Here is a 17,464-nt window from a genome sequence, read left to right as displayed (position 1 = left end):
GCTGAGGGAGCTGGGGCTCTGGAGCTGAAGAAGAGGAGACTGAGGGGTGACCTCATTCATGTTTACAGATATAGAAAGGGTGTCAGGAGGATGGAGCCAGGCTCTTCTCGGTGACAACCAATGATAAGACAAGGGGCAATGGGTTCAAACTGGAACACAAGAGGTTCCGCTTCAATATGAGAAGAAACTACTTCTTCATGGTGAGGGTGGCAGAGCCTGGCCCAGGCTGCCCAGGGAGGTTGTGGAGTCTCCTTCTCTGCAGACATTCAAACCCGCCTGGACACCTTCCTGTGGAACCTCAGCTGGGTGTTCCTGCTCCATGGGGGGATTGCACTGGGTGAGCTTTCCAGGTCCCTTCCAACCCCTGACATTCTGGGATGCTGTGATTCTTTTTCTTTTAATGGAAATCCCTGTGTTCCAGGGTCACATTTACCTGTTCCACAGTACTATTGTATTAGTCTCTTGTCATATAATGGACCGCGGTCTCTTTCCAGTTGATTATATTTGGTTTGTTCTTTTAAAAATGATGATTTATGAGTGTCAAACTAGAACACAGACGTTCTGAGCTCTCCTGGCTTTGGCCGTAGCATTGACCATGCCAATGGCCTCATGAAAATTACCCTTCCCAGCCCAACTTTGCTGTGGCTAGATTGAAGATTTTTTTATATCTTAAGGCTATTGAGAACAGCTGGTGTTTGAATAGAACCGTGAAATTGCTGAGCTCTGAACATTATTCCTGAATTTGCTTTTAATTTTACTGCAAGGACGAGGCTAAATTAGAAAATACAAAACCATCATGACAAAAATATCATTGTAGCCTGTGTTGTAGAAGTTGCTTTATTGTTCCATGACTCCTGCAAATAAAAGCACATTTTCCCCAAAGCCAAACTCTCCCTGAAGCTCAAAAATCCAGCTTTTTTTCTGACTAACGATAAATAATTGTTCACTGTTGATCACATAAACAGATGTGGAATATACACAGATCTTTAAATAATGTAGAACTCTGTGGTTTTTTTAAATACTGCTGAGCTCTCTTCTTAATTGCAGCGCTGCTTCATTTCTTGAATTCCTCGTTGTAACTTCAATCTAGATTAGCGTGTCAGCTTATGGAAATAATATTGGGAAAATGTTTTTCTCCTGTAATACCTTGGTCTTAATGACCACGGGGACTTGTAGTTGTGACAAACACTTCGTTACTGAACAAGCAGGGGTCTTGCTGCGTCTGCATTTTGCTGCTTAATCGGAATCATCAGCAATCAAATATGTTCTTGAAGAACAACGTGCCTAAAAGCTACACACAAGTTGAAAGTAAATGCATTCAGGATGAGCTGATTTGAATGAAAAACAAGAGTATGTTTAAAACAATAATGTTTGCAAGACATCAGATTAATTCTTATTTATATGATCCCAGCACATTAATGTTGTGGAAGCTGGCGAGGACGGCGGCAGGGAGGAAGAACCTTATCTCCACTTAAGCTTGTTATGTTTGGATGTTCTTCAAATTCCTGCTGTGTTTTGCAGCATTGATACACTCTGGGCACCTTTTGGTGCTGCTTTTGCTTAAATTCTGGGTAATTTTAATAATAAGGCACCTTTTAGCTGTCTTTTGAGGATCTGAAGTCACGAAGCAGAGGAATTTCATTCTGTTTACTGCCAACATGCTGATACTCTGGGGCTTTTCAGCAATTCATAAAGTTCTATGTAGGAAGTTAAAAATGCAGCGAGTGCTCTGAGCAATTAAAATGTCAGGAAGAATAAAACAAGCAGGGTTTAATTACCAAAATTAGTTTGCTTATGATACCAGGGTTATAGCTACGCTTGCAAAGCGCACGATGAAATGCGTAATATTTATTGCTGGATGGGAGATCTATTTTTCACCTACAAGTCCCTCTGTATATGGTTATGACGGCAACGTGTGCTGGATTAGAGGTGAGGATTTTAATCTAAAGATTTACCTGTGAAGAGCTCCTTGTTGGCACGTGTCCCTGCTTAGTTTCCATCCTCCTGAGGGTTTCTATAGCATCTTTTGTCCTTAGCCTAATCCTTAAATGACATCAGGCCTGGCTGTTGGGTGGTATGTCCCTTTAAGTCAACTCCTAGTTTGCTAATTAATTTCTCCCCTGTGTTTTAACAGAGGTTCGGATCGCTGCGGTCGAAGCCCTCTGCATGTTGGCTCAGTCCTCACCTTCTTTTGCGGAGAAATGCCTGGATTTTTTGGTCGACATGTTCAACGATGAGATCGAGGAGGTGAGATTGCAGTCGATCCACACGATGAGAAAGATTTCCAACAACATCACGCTGCGGGAAGACCAGCTGGATACCGTGTTAGCTGTCTTGGAGGTAAGAAATTCCTGAGGGAGGAACAAAAAAATCTCATTCCTGTTTTCTGTGAGGTGTTACGATTATATAATGCTAATCAGCCCCTTCTGAGCTGAAACTCTCCACCTTTTTTTTTGTTGTATTGTTTTTTCTTCCTATTCTTTGAATACCACCAAAGGCTCCCAAGGTCTTGCAGCTTGTAATCTCCAGCACAACAGAATACTTCTAAAATAAAAGAACGTCAGGTAAAAACTCTTCCCTTGATCACTGTGCTGTTGCCTCATTAGTGTTTCCTGGTGTCTTGTTCTGTGGTGCAGCACTTGGCCCTGCGTCATGTTGAGCACATTTTTGCAGAATCCCAGAATGTCAGGGATTGGAAGGGACCTCAAAAGCTCATCCAGTGCAATCCCCCCATGGAGCAGGAACACCCAGCTGAGGTTCCACAGGAAGGTGTCCAGACAGGTCTTGAATGCCTCCAAAGTAGGAGACTCAGCAACCTCCCTGGGCAGCCTGGGCCAGGCTCTGACACCCTCACCATGAAGAAGTTTCTTCTCAAATTTAAGTGGAACTTCTCATGTTCCAGTTTGAACCCATTACCGCTTGTCCTATCATTGGTTGTCACTGAGAAGAGCCTGGCTCCATCCTCCTGACACTCACCCTTTACATATTGACAAACATGAATGAGGTCACCCCTCAGTCTCCTCTTCTCCAGCTCCAGAGCCCCAGCTCCCTCAGCCTTTCCTCACACGGGAGATGCTCCACTCCCTTCAGCATCTTTGTTGCCCTGCGCTGGACTCTCTGCAGCAGTTCCCTGTCCTTCTGGAACTGAGGGGCCACAACTGGACACAATATTCCAGGTGTGGTCTCCCCAGGGCAGAGTAGAGGGCAAGGACCATTTTCTTTCTGTTTCCTTTGCTCCACTGCTTTGTCTACACCTTTGCTCACCTAACAGAGACAGGGCATGAGCCTGAGACCTCTCATCTGCCTGTCCAGAATTTCTTACCGTGCTCTGCGGTGTAATTTTGGCTTTTTCCATCCAGCATCCTCCCCGTTGGTGCTGAGCCAGGATCCAGGACACACCATGAGTCACTGGCTCTTCCTGGCTGATGGGTTTGATCTGGGAAGGGGAGATTACAACCGTATGTGCCAAACCGCTTCCCCTCAAACCTCATTTATTTGCTGAACTCTGGCCAAATTTTTCTGAAGCCCTGAATATTGAAAGAGCGGTGTGACGTGTATTACATACATACACACAAAAATACATGCGCTTCAGAAAGGTACATGATGTGTCAAGTATTATGTGAATAAAACTTAGCGAAGAAAATACTCCTCCCCCCATTAGGATAGCAATATCTGCTTTATTTGGTAGTATTAAGTGGATACTGGGAAAAATCAGCTGTTCCTAATGGAAGTTATAAGAAGTTTGCTGTTTGTTGAATCCTCCACCTACCCCACCGTTTACAATCAAAAACATAAAAGATACAGAAACAGCTCAATTTAACTTACTGTTATTCAAACGCATCCACCTACTTTTAGGTATTTCAGGCAACTTCACAGTCACCATCTCTGTTGGGAAAGCTATTCCCTAGTCTCCTGAATTGCCTTGAGGGGGTATTTCTTTATTTCACCTGAAGTTTACTCAGCTTCATCCCATTGCTATCTTTACAAACTGAAAAACTAATCCTTCTCCTTGCTGTTCACATTCCACGGCACAGTGGGCAGTGCTCAATATCTGGTTTTTATCTTTCCACCTGTGGTTTGCTTGGCCCAGGGCATCGGTGGCTTCTTTCACTTGTGTCCCAGGAAGAAGCTAACCAACTAACTAACCAACTAACTAACCAACTAACCAACCAAACTATTTTATCGGTCTGTAACAGACGCTGTGCAGTATGATGTGAATTTGCAGACGCAGCAATGAGTTTTAGGTGCCTCACATTTTTATGTAGTTGATTTACGTTCGTTCCAGTTGGGGACTAGTACAGAAAGGTATAAAAAATGTCATTGTTGGACTGGGGTTCTGTCTTCAACTTCTGTGGTGACTTATCATGTGTGATAAATCATACATGTATTATGGTTGGTATTGTCATAATTATTATCAGGTATTAGAATAGCTAAAGCATGAGAATTATTAACATCTTAATGCATTTGTCTCATTCTGAAATGCGTTCACTTTCTGTAAGATCCATCTTCCAGTACCAAAATATAGGATATGGAAAAAAAGCATTAACTTTGGGGCCTAAATTTGTTTCAAGAATGTAAATATGGAACAGTTGCTCATGGGGTAACTTGTGTTTTCATCCAACTGTTTTGACTTGATCTGAATAACTACCAGCTCGTCCTTGCTTTTCTCACTGGGCTTTGTGTTCTGGTTTTCCTGTTGGTCCTGATCTCAGTTTCTGTTGAGTTGTGCTCCTCTCTGTCCCTCCCTAGTCCTCTGCCTTGCTTATCTCTGTACTGCAGTGGTTGTGGAGCGCACCTAGACCATCTCCATGGTCATTTCATTCCTGTTCTTAGAGAACAGCATCTCTGTTGGTTATAGTTTCTTTTCCACCACCAATATAAGGAATGGCTGAGAAGCCCCACTCTGCTTTCATCCTTTAATCATTTGTGTGTGTTGGCCGTTGTTTAAGAGCCTTTACAATCGGGCTGCCCTTTCTTCCTTCGTGTAAGACAGTGATGAATGAGCTGTTGATACTTAGCAAATTATAATTTTAAAAAAACCAAACAAATCTGCCATTGAAATGCATCCAGTTCTTGTATCCTGTCAAATTTTCACATTCTATCCAGCAATGCCACACAAATGCTGACAGCAAGGAAGTGTAACACGCTGATGTGGAACGGCAAGGTGGTTTTTGGCAGAAGGGATGCAATGAATTAAGCTGGGGTTCAACCATAGCACTTCTGAAAATACTGCTTGGAGATTGCATGAACTCCTCTGTACGTCACCCTGGCTTAAAAAAGACAATGGGTGCAGTGTCACTTTAGAAACAGTATATTAGTGGTCCCATACCATTATTACAAAGTTCCTCACTGAACTTGTAAGAATGTGTTTTGGTTGTTTTTTTAATTATCCATCCATAAATCCATAGTTAGGTCAAGTTCTTTTATACTGTAGATGGTCACTGTTGATCTGTCTGGCCATTGATGTGTCCTCAACACTTAAACAAACCCTCTAGAGGCTGGTGACTGAGTCAGGGCCTGTGGAACTGAGCTTCAGATGTTGAATCATAGAATCATTTTGGTTGCAAAAGACCTTTAAGATCATTGAGTCCAACCATTAACATTGGCACTAACCCATGTCTCTAAGAACCTTATCTATGTGTCTGTTCAGTCCCTCTAGGGATGGTGACTCCACCACTGCCCTGGGCAGCCTGTTCCAATGACCTGGTGCTTGTTCCTTGGGAACAGAGCCCGACTCCCCCTGGCTCCAAGCTCCTTTCAGGCAGTTCAGAGATCAGAAGGTCTCCCCTCAGCTCCTGTTCTCCAGCTGAACCCCCCGGGTCCCTCAGCTGCTCCCATCACACTTGTGCTCCAGCCCCTTCCCCAGCTTCTCCAAAAGAGGGTAAAACAATCTTTGGCGATAGTTTTGCTGAGTTACCCAGTGCCTTCCTTACTGCACCTGAGGGTACAACATCACCCAAACCAAACAGTGACTCGTGCCCTGTTTGAGCAGGTCAGAGGTGAAGCTCTTCCCATTCATCCCAGTAAATGAAGCATACGGATGGATGAGACCAGCAGAAGACCCTGCAGCAGTTGGCTGGTGTGTCACTTCGTCTGTGCTCAGCTACGATAACTGGAAATATGCGCTGATTTTCAGATACCTCTAGTGCTAATTCAGCCAAGGAACAGGAACTGCTCCCTTTAAATGTGCTACAAAGATGCTAAGGGTCTGGAGCATCTTTCTTAGGAGGAGAGACTAAGAGCGGGGGCTATTCAGCCTGGAGATGAGAAGCTGAGAGGGATCTTATCAATGCCGATCAATATCTCCAGGGTGGGTGTCAAGAGGATGGACCAGACTCTGTTCAGTGGTGCCCAATGACAGGATGAGGGGCAACGGGCACAGACTGAAACACAGGAGGTTCCATCTGAATATGAGGAGAAACTTCTTTACTGTGAGGTGCCAGAGCCTGGACCAGGCTGCCCAGAGAGATTGTGGAGTCTCCTTCTCTGGAGACATTCAAACCCACCCGGACACCTTCCTGTGTGATCTGCTCTGGTGACCCTGCGTTAGCAGATGGGTTGGACTGGATGATCTCCAGAGGTCCCTCCAACCCCAACCAGCCTGTGATTCTGGTGCATCTTGATGCTCAAAGGTGTCTGTTTTGGTTTTGTTTTGTTTCTTAGGATTCTTCAAGGGACATTCGGGAAGCGCTTCATGAACTGTTGTGTTGCACCAACGTCTCCACTAAAGAAGGCATCCATCTGGCACTGGTGGAGCTGCTGAAAAACCTCACAAAGTATCCCACAGACAGAGAATCCATCTGGAAGTGAGTGTGTTTGGAGTCTTCACGTGTCTACGGATTTTTCTATTCATTTTAGTAATAGAGACATTAGGGAAATATTAAGCTAGGTAAGGAGGGAACAGGTATCGCAGGTGCACAATCCTGTTGTTCTGTAAATATTTGGAGTAGTGGCTACACTAAGCGTTGTACATATTCATGGCTGATGTAGAAACTCTGTATTGTTCTTGCTTGTCGATAGCTGTACTGGGAATCCAGAACTGATGACCGCTCCTGGAAATATCCCTCTCCTACAAGCACTCGAAGCATTCCCAGAAATAATCAATTCAGTCGTCAGTTTAAAACCCCATCTCTTCTATGCAGCTGCTGTTTAGTGCTTTCTTGACACTGCATTAAATAGTAATATTTGCCAGTGGTTATTAATGTCAGTTGTGATACATGGATACATGGCACGTGGCATTGTGCTGTTGGAAGGACTTCTGTCTGAGCAAAAATAATGAACATTTGTATGGGGTGGGGTTTTTTTTGGTTGTTCAGTAGAAAGAACAAAGGAAGGGATGATCCAGCACACGTGGTTTGAGATGGAATTCTTAGGTATTATTAGAAACGCTTATTTCAGTCCACTTTATCTTGCAGTGAACTCTAACATTGGGTTTGGAGTTTGGGTTTTTGAATTGTGTTATTTGATTGGGTTTTTACCTCAATCCTTTATTTCTGAAGAAAAAAAATATGCACTCATTTGTTAGCATTTAGTATGAAAACTTCACTTGGGTTGTATATCTACAGGTGTCAAGCATTTCTTGGACAGTTTAAATAAACATTTTTTTATTACTGCTTGCTTTTTCAAGCTGTCCTCTTAGTTTTCTTGGATCCTATCAAATATTAGGCTGGAGAGTTGAGCAAGGAAAAATTTAATGAAATATAACAGGGGAAGTGTAGAGTCTTGGATCTGGGCAGGAACAACCCCAGGTTCCAGTATAAGTTGGGGAATGACCTATTAGAGAGCAGTGTAGGGGAAAGGGACCTGGGGGTCCTGGGGACAGCAGGGTGAGCATGAGCCAGCACTGGGCCCTTGTGGCCAGGAAGGCCAATGGTACCTGGGGTGGATTAGAAGGGGGTGGTCAGTAGGTCAGAGAGGTTCTCCTGCCCCTCTGCTCTGCCCTGGGGAGACCACACCTGGAATATTGTGTCCAGTTGTGGCCCCTCAGTTCCAGAAGGACAGGGAACTGCTGCAGAGAGTCCAGCGCAGGGCAACAAAGATGCTGAAGGGAGTGGAGCATCTCCCGTGTGAGGAAAGGCTGAGGGAGCTGGGGCTCTGGAGCTGGAGAAGAGGAGACTGAAGGGTGACTCATTCATGTTTACAGATATAGAAAGGGTGAGTGTCAGGAGGATGGAGCCAGGCTCTTCTCGGTGACAACCAATGATAAGACAAGGGGTAATGGGTACAAACTGGAACACAAGAGGCTCCACTTAAATTTGAGAAGAAACTTCTTCATGGTGAGGGTGGCAGAGCCTGGCCCAGGCTGCCCAGGGAGGTTGTGGAGTCTCCTTCTGTGCAGACATTCAAACCCGCCTGGACACCTTCCTGTGGAACCTCAGCTGGGTGTTCCTGCTCCATGGGGGGATTGCACTGGATGAGCTTTCCAGGTCCCTTCCAACCCCTGACATTCTGGGATTCTGTGATTAATGCAAATACTCAGCCATGAAGGGAGACAGCAGGCTTGGACAGCAGGGTTTTGATGCTGACCATAAAGTAGTAACGCTCTAAAATGTATTTTATGTGTTTGCTGAGAAACATTTCTGTGTATTTTCAGATGCTTGAAGTTCCTGGGCAGCAGACACCCCACTTTGGTGCTTCCCTTGGTCCCAGAGCTGCTGAGCACGCACCCGTTCTTCGACACTCCTGAACCAGACATGGATGACCCAGCCTGTATCTTTTTAATGGAACCAGCTGATTGTTTGGACTGTAATAGGTTTTATTCGTATTTTCCTGATGTTCACATTTGTTAAACCATTTCAAACTGTAGCAGACAATCCCGTAGCTATTTCTGAATCCCTTTGGCACTTGGTTTTATGACTCAACAGGTGATGGAATAACTGTTACCTGGAGCCATCTTCATAAATACTGGTGTGGTATGATTGGTCTTTTTTTATGCTGTGATGAATAATCTGTTTATTGAACCATTTGTCAAGGTTTAGGCTTTGTAGAGGAGTCTTTTGATGTGAAAACATTTGTCTGGCTTGCACTAATTTTGAAGATGCTTTGGCTTTTAAATAAGAAGCGTGGTCTTCATTGTTTGTTTTCTTTTTAGGTATAACTTCTCCCCTCACTGTTGTGTGGTGTGTAGAACAGTATCATCTCTTCGTGCAGCAGTGGCTGAATCCCTATAACACTATAAATTACCATCAATTCAAAATCAGAAATCGTTTTATGAACGTTAGCTCTTCTAGTGCTTTAGAATACAAACCGTTATTGTTATACCATTATCCTTAACAACAGGAGATGCCTTGGAGATGTGAAATACCATTTTTTCCATTGTTCTTTCTCCTTGCTTCTCTCTGTGCCATTGCGGAACGTACCGTTGTTTCTGATGCTGAGAGATGTTTGGCTGGAAGAACTCCCTTCCTTTGTGAAGCTGCTGCTTATTTCTCTCACAGACTATCCCAGGTGGCCCAGAAGGCCAATGGTGTCCTGTCCTGTATCCAAACCAGCGTGGTCAGCAGGACAAGGGAAGTGATCCTTCCCCTGTACTCTGCACTGAGGAGGCCACACCTGGAGTATTGTGTTCAGTTCTGGGCCCCTCAGGTCAGGAAAGAGATTGAAGTGCTGGAGCGGGTCCAGAGAAGAGCAACAAGACTGGGGAAGGGACTTGAGCACAAGACCTATGGGGAGAGGCTGAGGGAGCTGGGCTTGTTTAGTCTGGAGAAGAGGAGGCTTAGAGGTGAGCTCAGCACTCTCTAGAACGACCTGAAGGGCAGTTCTAGCCAGGGGAGATTGGGCTCTTCTCCCAGGCAGTCAGCAATAGGACAAGGGGGCATGGGCTTCAACTCTGCCAGGGGAAATTGAGGCTGGAGATGAGAAAGCAATTCTGTGCAGAGAGAGTGGTCAGGCATTGGAATGGCTGCCCAGGGAGGTGCTGGACTCACCGGCCCTGGAGGTTTTTAAGCTGAAATTGGCCATGGCACTTAGTGCCATGATCTGGTCAATGGACTGGAGTTGGACCAAGGCTTAGACTGGATGATCTCTGAGGTTTTTTCCAACCCAGTCGATTCTGTGTTTCTGTGATCTGCTAGAACTTCTATGGAGAGTAAATAAATACCTCGTGAGGATTGAAAAGGGCTAGAATCAGGTGGAGAAAAAGATTAATCCCTAAGTAGGTAGCTGAATAATGATCTGAGTAAACTTATCCTGTGAGCTGAGGATTGAAGGAACACTGTGGGAGACAAAGCTGGTATTTAACTCAATGCACCTCTCTGCACTGAAACAAGGAGTATTATTGTAAAGAATATTCTGGAGGTAACTTGCCACCAAATTTTACAAAAATACATTATGCAAAGACAGGCCTGGCAGCCAGAAACTACAAGTTAGACGTGAATGGTTTGTTTCCAGTGTAAATGGAAACATGGTTTTGTCTGATTCAAAGCACTTGGCAAATTTGAATCAAGTTAGTTGAATAGCTTCAGCTGAAAATTTGGAAAGGACTTTGGGCAAAGAGGAGAAATTGGTTTGTCAAGTGGAAGCTTCTCTGCTTGGCAGCCTGAGGACGCAGGAGATATTTTGAGGAGGTAAATGTTTAATTTTACATGGTGTTTGGGTCCCAAACCGGTAAGCAGAATGTAAACTTTGAGCAAGAGTGAAACTGCACCTAACGAGCACGCTCTGCATTTCTGATCGCTGGCCCTGATCCTCTGAGCAGTCCCGCCTTGGCAGCAACATCCTTCCTCCAATATGGCCCATCCTGCAATATTTGCGCTTTGTAGTTTGTTTTCATCTGCTCAGCCAGCTGCCTCTTTGGGTTTTGCTCAGCGTCCTCCAACTGTGAAGAACTTCCTAAACAATCCCTGGCCAAGAAAGGCCTGTCGAGTTGTTGTTTTAACCTCCCATCCCCGAGGAGCTATTCTTCTTCGTGTTTATTTTTCTTTAACAATCCATTTCAATAGACATTGCTGTGCTGGTTCTGATTTTTAACGCTGCTAAGAGTTGCCCGACCATGCCCGCCCTGTTCTCTGATCACACGTTCAGACACTACGCGTATCTTCGGGACAGTCTTTCTCATCTGGTCCCTCCGCTAAGAGTAAGTTGAACCATTTTGGTTTGCGTTTCACGACTCTGTTATGAGTATTCTCATCTCTTCCATGTCTGTCGGTGTGTAACGCTTCAATTCTAACTATTTTTTTCCTCCCGAGCTCCAAGTGAGTGAATATTGAATGGTGCATAAGACAGCCAAATATTAAATTGTTACAATATGGATTTTGTAATATTTTGGGGAGAACAGCACATGGTTTGCTGGTTAGTAAAGAATATGGGGAGGGCAGAATTCCCTGTGTAGCCCTGACTGTGTGGGGAAGGGGAGCTTGGCCTTTGTAGTGCAGTCTGGATGATTGGATAGTGAGGTGGACTGGGAACTGGCTGAAGGGAAGAAGCCAGAGAGTCGTGGTCAATGGGGCAGAGTCCAGTTGAGGCCTGGATCCAGTGCAGAGCCTCAGGGGGCAGTGCTGGGGCCGGGATTATTCAATATATTCATCAACGATTTGGACGAGGGAATCGAGTGACTGTCAGCAAGTTTGCTGGGGACACCAAGCTGGGAGGAGTGGCTGACACGCCAGAGGCTGTGCTGCCATCAGAGACCTGGACAGGCTGGAGAGTTGGGCGGGGAGAAATGGAATGAAATGAACAAGGGCAAGTGTAGAGTCTTGGATCTGGGCAGGAACAACCCCAGGTTCCAGTGTAAGTTGGGGAATGACCTATTAGAGAGCAGTGTAGGGGAAAGGGACCTGGGGGTCCTGGGTACAGCAGGATGAGCATGAGCCAGCACTGGGCCCTTGTGGCCAGGAAGGCCAATGGTACCTGGGGTGGGTTAGAAGGGGGTGGTCAGTAGGTCAGAGAGGTTCTCCTGCCCCTCTACTCTGCCCTGGGGAGACCGCACCTGGAATATTGTGTCCAGTTGTGGCCCCTCAGTTCCAGAAGGACAGGGAACTGCTGGAGAGAGTCCAGCACAGGGCAACAAAGATGCTGAAGGGAGAGGAGCATCTCCCATGTGAGGAAAGGCTGAGGGAGCTGGGGCTCTGGAGCTGGAGAAGAGGAGACTGAGGGGTGACCTCATTAATGTTTACAGATATAGAAAGGGTGAGTGTCAGGAGGATGGAGCCAGGCTCTTCTCGGTGACAGCCAGTGATAGGACAAGGGGTAATGGGTACAAACTGGAACACAAGAGGTTCCACTTAAATTTGAGAAGAAACTTCTCAGTGAGGGTGGCAGAGCCTGGCCCAGGCTGCCCAGGGAGGTTGTGGAGTCTCCTTCTCTGCAGACATTCAAACCCGCCTGGACACCTTCCTGTGGAACCTCAGCTGGGTGTTCCTGCTCCGGCGAGGGGATTGGACTGGATGAGCTTTTGAGGTCCCTTCCAATCCCTCACATTCTGTGATTCTGTGAGATCTTCCAACATTTGACTTGTGTCCTGCTAGACATTTTATTTGCGGCTGAGATGTGTTCCTGCTTCTTTGGAGCGTGTTTTTCCTTGCATGGAAGTGCAGGTGGGACTGAAGTTGGTCCTAAGTCATATTACAGCTCATAAGAAGGATCGTGGTTTGTGTGGTCTTGCAATTCCCTTGACTTCACATCATAGTTGGTAGATGTGGAAGATGTTTTCCTCAAAGGTATGTTGAAGTTTAACCTGAAGATCTCGAGCTGCAAGAGAATTATAAAAAGGAGAGTGTTAACAAACAAAGATAAAAGATTCAGGCTTGATATCATCGATATAATTTTTTAATTTAAGAAAGAAATCTGAGCTGTTAAACGCGGGCAGCATTTTGCAATGTTATTACTTGTGTCAAGCTTTCCTGTACGCCTTTGCTCAGTTACCAGGTCGAAAGTTGGTGTCCTCCCCGGTCTCTCCCAGCATTACGCCACACGAAGATCCTTCCCAGCAGTTCTTACACCAGAGCCTGGAGAGGGTTTACAACCTTCAGCACCTCGACCCGCAGGGCGTGCAGGAGCTGCTGGAATTCACCATCCGGTAAGGCCGTGGGCCAACCTGTTAGTGGAAGATGCGTTAGGAGTCCCAGTTTCTCTAAAGCAGGCGCTTTGCTCCTGAATATCCACGTCGTACTTTGCTGTTGGGCACTTAGCCTGAGGCTTCTCATAGGGAGCATTGTGATAAAACAGAATGTGCAGCCTGTTTGAAACAAAGCTGCTCTGCCCTGCTGAACAAGGGAAACACACGGGTAAGAGGCAGGTCAAGGTGACCTCAGACTGTTCACTTATGGTAAAATACGCTTTCAGTTTTTATGGAAAACAGCCTTGTGTGTCATTTTTAGTTCTCAGTCCTTGTATAAATCTGTCATTTTTATCCTGTTACTTTTACTGCTTTTACAGGGTTTTTTGTTTCATTTTGGTAGGAATAGAGAGCTTTGTTCTCACTGCTGTTCTAATTCCCACGTCCTATGGCCTTTCATTCAGCAGGAGAGGAGCTGCTTCTGGTGCTTGGTTGGGTTCTTATCACCAGTCCTGCTTATAAAGGACATTTGCATTCTTCATTGCTTTGAAAAGACGAGGTTTTCCTGGATGAGATGATATTATTGCATGTTACTGTCTGCCCTTCTAGAGAGATGGGCGTGAATGTGAGTTTTATGCTGCACCTTCCATTTCTGCTCTAAACTGATTGACACAAACAAAACACTTGAAAAGGGTTTCACTGTGATCGCTTGGCTTGGAAAGAGGAAAAGAGCCTTACTGTGAGAGTTGGAAAAACAATCCAAAATGCTTTGTTTGGAATATGGAATTCCAAAAAGCTTTATTCTTGTCCCCAAGTAGCTGCCTTGTCTGTGTGTGTAGCTGTGAATCGCTGCTGCACGCGCCTCCAGAGGCGAATAAACAGTGTGTTCCCCACTCAAAACCCAACCTTCGTCTCAAAGCATTTAATGCACTGAACGGTCAAAACAGGTGATTTCTTGGCAGAGCATCCAGAATCTTAAAGACACCAGGTCTGGAAACCTCGCAGGCTGGGGATGTTTTTGATTTTGAGTGTAGGAATCGTGTCGGAGATGGCTGCACATGTGACTTATGTGCAGTAAAGGACAGCGATCCTTTGGAGCTGATGGGAATTATTGGCTTGGCTTTTTTCCTGCTGGGATCACCACTCAGGAACCAAATTAAACCAACTAATGTTTTCCACCCTTAAGAGAAGGGTGGATTTAGAATCATTTTGGTTGGAAGAGACCCTCAGGATCATCGAGTCCAACCATAATTAACTCTAGCACTAAACCATGTCCCTAAGAACCTTGTCTAAACACATTTTAAACCCCTTCAGGGATGGTGACTCCACCGCTGCCCTGGGCAGCCTGGTCCAATGCCCGACAGCCCTTTCCATTAAGAATTTTTTCCCAATATCCAATCTAAACCTCCCCTGGTGCAACTTGAGGCCATTTCTTCTTGTCCTATCAATTGCTGCTTGGGAGAAGAGACCAACCCCCTCCATGCTCTTATATCTGGGCAGGAACAACCCCAGGTTCCAGTATAAGTTGGAGAACGAGCTGTTGGAGAGCAGTGTAGGGAAAAGGGACCTGGGGGTCCTGGGGACAGCAGGGTGAGCATGAGCCAGCATTGGGCCCTTGTGGCCAGGAAGGCCAATGGTACCTGGGGTGGGTTAGAAGGGGGTGGTCAGTAGGTCAGAGAGGTTCTCCTGCCCCTCTACTCTGCCCTGGGGAGACCACACCTGGAATATTGTGTCCAGTTGTGGCCCTTCAGTTCCAGAAGGACAGGGAACTGCTGGAGAGAGTCCAGCGCAGCCACCAAGATGCTGAAGGGAGTGGAGCATCTCCCGTGTGAGGAAAGGCTGAGGGAGCTGGGGCTCTGGAGCTGGAGAAGAGGAGGCTGAGGGGTGACCTCATTAATGTTTACAGATATATAAAGGGTGAGTGTCAGGAGGATGGAGCCAGGCTCTTCTCAGTGACAACCAATGATAGGACAAGCGGTAATGGGTTCAAACTGGAACACAAGAGGCTCCACTTAAATTTGAGAAGAAACTTCTTCATGGTGAGGGTGGCAGAGCCTGGCCCAGGCTGCCCAGGGAGGTTGTGGAGTCTCCTTCTCTGCAGACATTCAAACCCGCCTGGACACCTTCCTGTGGAACCTCAGCTGGGTGTTCCTGCTCCATGGGGGGATTGCACTGGATGAGCTTTCCAGGTCCCTTCCAATCCCTAACATTCTGGGATTCTGTGATGCTCCAACCTCTTTTCAGATAGTTTTTAAGACAAAATCAAAGTGTTAAAGGTTGTTTTGCAGAAGACAGGAGGTTTGTGCACCAACAGTTTGGTTGCTGAGAGGGGAAGCTCACAGGGACATCGTTCCCTCCTCCTTTATCATTTTTGTCACCGAGGGAAGTAACACAAACCTCCTGGAGCCGGTATCTCCTTGGGATTTACATTTCCAACCACGCTCAGGCCTGACGCTCTCCTGCTGAAACCGCAAGACAGGCTTTTCAAACAGCGCATCGTTCTTTGTGGTTTGATTTCTCCATCCGTACAACAGGAATTTTTGCGTTTTGGCTCGCAGGGATCTTGAAATGTGTGTAAGATTTGTGAGGAAATGGAATGAGTGGAATTGGGACCTGTAGGAGATTGGAAGATGGAATATTTGCCGAGTTGTTAGCTGAGACGTGACATCCTGGTCCCCATTGGTGTGATGTGATGCATTAAAATGAAGCACCCAGGAGTCTCCTCTTCTCTCTGGGAGGTGAAATAGAGTCGCTGGGTAAAGCTCAGGCTGGTTCTGCTGTCACAGCATCGAAGGAAGGCACAGCCCCTCTGGATTTTGTTTTCAGGGTATCAGTGCTCAGCAACCTGCTGGTTTGGCAGAGCCAAAGCTGCAGAATTATGTCATAAATGCGAAGGTAAATCTAAAGTAATCAAGAGGGAAAGGGTCATCTGAAGATAAAATGTTCTTTTTAATAATGCACTAGGCAACATGGAAGGAGAATGGCAATTTTAGTACACTTGATAGCAAAACAAAATGAAGAGGAGATGTGTTGAATCCATGTCATCCAGCCTATTTGCAGTTCTGCCACAAAAATGAATTTTGTTTTCTTAATACACACTTTTGATTTTAAAGCATATATAACTAAAGCTTTTTTGGGTTCCCTTCACCGTCATTTATTTTTCCATCGAGTCACGAGCTACTTCTATTGCTGTGTGATTTCCAAGGAATACCAGACAACACGCAACTCATTGGGGCAAATATCAATACATCAGATTTCAGCTTGGTTTATTATAAAAAGGCAGCAATATTTCAAATAACGCTCAGTCGCGGGAGCCTGGCGTGTTCCAAACGACCTTTCCTCACCAATGGTTTTCGATTTCCCAGCAGTATGATGTGAATGGCTCTTTAGCTACCGGAGAAGTCTGGAGTGGTTTAAGTTAAATCTGGAGTGGTTTAAGTTAAATCTGGAGTGGTTTAAGTTAAATCTGGAGCCGCTGGGCTGTGTGGTCCCCGCAGGGCTGCAGAGCAACGCGGGTTGATGGATTTTCTGCTGCCGCTGTGCTGGTGTTGGCCTCCAGCAAAACGGAGACGCCAAGTCCCAAGGTGCAGCATGGTTTGTAGTGCGTGTTTGCTGCTGTTTCTGGCACTGTTTCTAAATTTAACAAAATTGCAGGAATTGTTGGCATCGTTGTCGCTCTTGCCGCATCCTGAGTGCATTTAGATTAACTTGCTGTCTTATGTTTATTTTTTTGGCTTCTTTTTCCATGTGTTTCAGTGATCTTCAGAGGCTCGGAGAGCTGCAGTCGGAACTGGCAGGGATGGCGGATTTCACCGCAACTTATCTTCAGTGCCAGCTGCTCCTCATCAAGGTTTGACTTGAGACCACACCTGGAATATTGTGTCCAGTTGTGGCCCCTCAGTTCCAGAAGAACAGGGAACTGCTGGAGAGAGTCTAGTGCAGGGCAACAAAGATGCTGAAGGGAGTGGAGCATCTCCTGTGTGAGGAAAGGCTGAGGGAAAGGCTGGGGCTCTGGAGCTTGGAGGAGACTGAGGGGTGACTCATTCATGGTTATTGATATGTAAAGGGTGAGTGTCAGGGGGATGGAGCCAGGCTCTTCTCGGTGACAACCAATGATAGGACAAGGGGTAATGGGTACAAACTGGAACACAAGAGGTTCCACTTAAATATGAGAAGAAACTTCTTCATGGTGAGGGTGGCAGAGCCTGGCCCAGGCTGCCCAGGGAGGTTGTGGAGTCTCCTTCTCTGCAGACATTCAAACCCGCCTGGACACCTTCCTGTGGAACCTCAGCTGGGTGTTCCTGCTCCATGGGGGGATTGCACTGGATGAGCTTTCCAGGTCCCTTCCAACCCCTGACACTCTGGGATTCTGTGTAATTCCCCTGGTCCATCACAGCGCTGCACTTCCATCGTTTCACATTCACGATGAAAACGCAAGTTCCGTGGATTTCTGATATTTCCCCTTCCCTT

General features: G+C 46.0%; 1 protein-coding gene across 3 annotated transcripts in view; it reads left to right on the top strand.

The window, feature by feature from the left end:
* The window catches only part of INTS4 (integrator complex subunit 4), a 46,058-nt gene that overhangs the window by 14,230 nt on the left and 14,364 nt on the right, over nucleotides 1-17,464 (top strand). For all 3 annotated transcript variants that reach the window (XR_011741881.1, XM_065833327.2, XM_065833335.2), the window contains exons 11-16: nucleotides 2,135-2,340; nucleotides 6,664-6,806; nucleotides 8,594-8,709; nucleotides 10,941-11,074; nucleotides 12,858-13,015; nucleotides 16,751-16,844. Coding sequence is in view for 2 of the 3 variants with exons in the window: in XM_065833327.2 (XP_065689399.2) it covers nucleotides 2,135-2,340; nucleotides 6,664-6,806; nucleotides 8,594-8,709; nucleotides 10,941-11,074; nucleotides 12,858-13,015; nucleotides 16,751-16,844 (851 nt within the window). In the remaining variant the exon portion in view is untranslated. The remainder of the gene's footprint in view (nucleotides 1-2,134; nucleotides 2,341-6,663; nucleotides 6,807-8,593; nucleotides 8,710-10,940; nucleotides 11,075-12,857; nucleotides 13,016-16,750; nucleotides 16,845-17,464) is intronic.

This window comes from Patagioenas fasciata, chromosome 1, assembly GCF_037038585.1.
Source record: "Patagioenas fasciata isolate bPatFas1 chromosome 1, bPatFas1.hap1, whole genome shotgun sequence".
NCBI classification, from domain to species: Eukaryota; Metazoa; Chordata; class Aves; order Columbiformes; family Columbidae; genus Patagioenas; species Patagioenas fasciata.
Note: the sequence above shows the minus strand (reverse complement) of the source record. Positions and strands in the feature narration are given on the sequence as shown.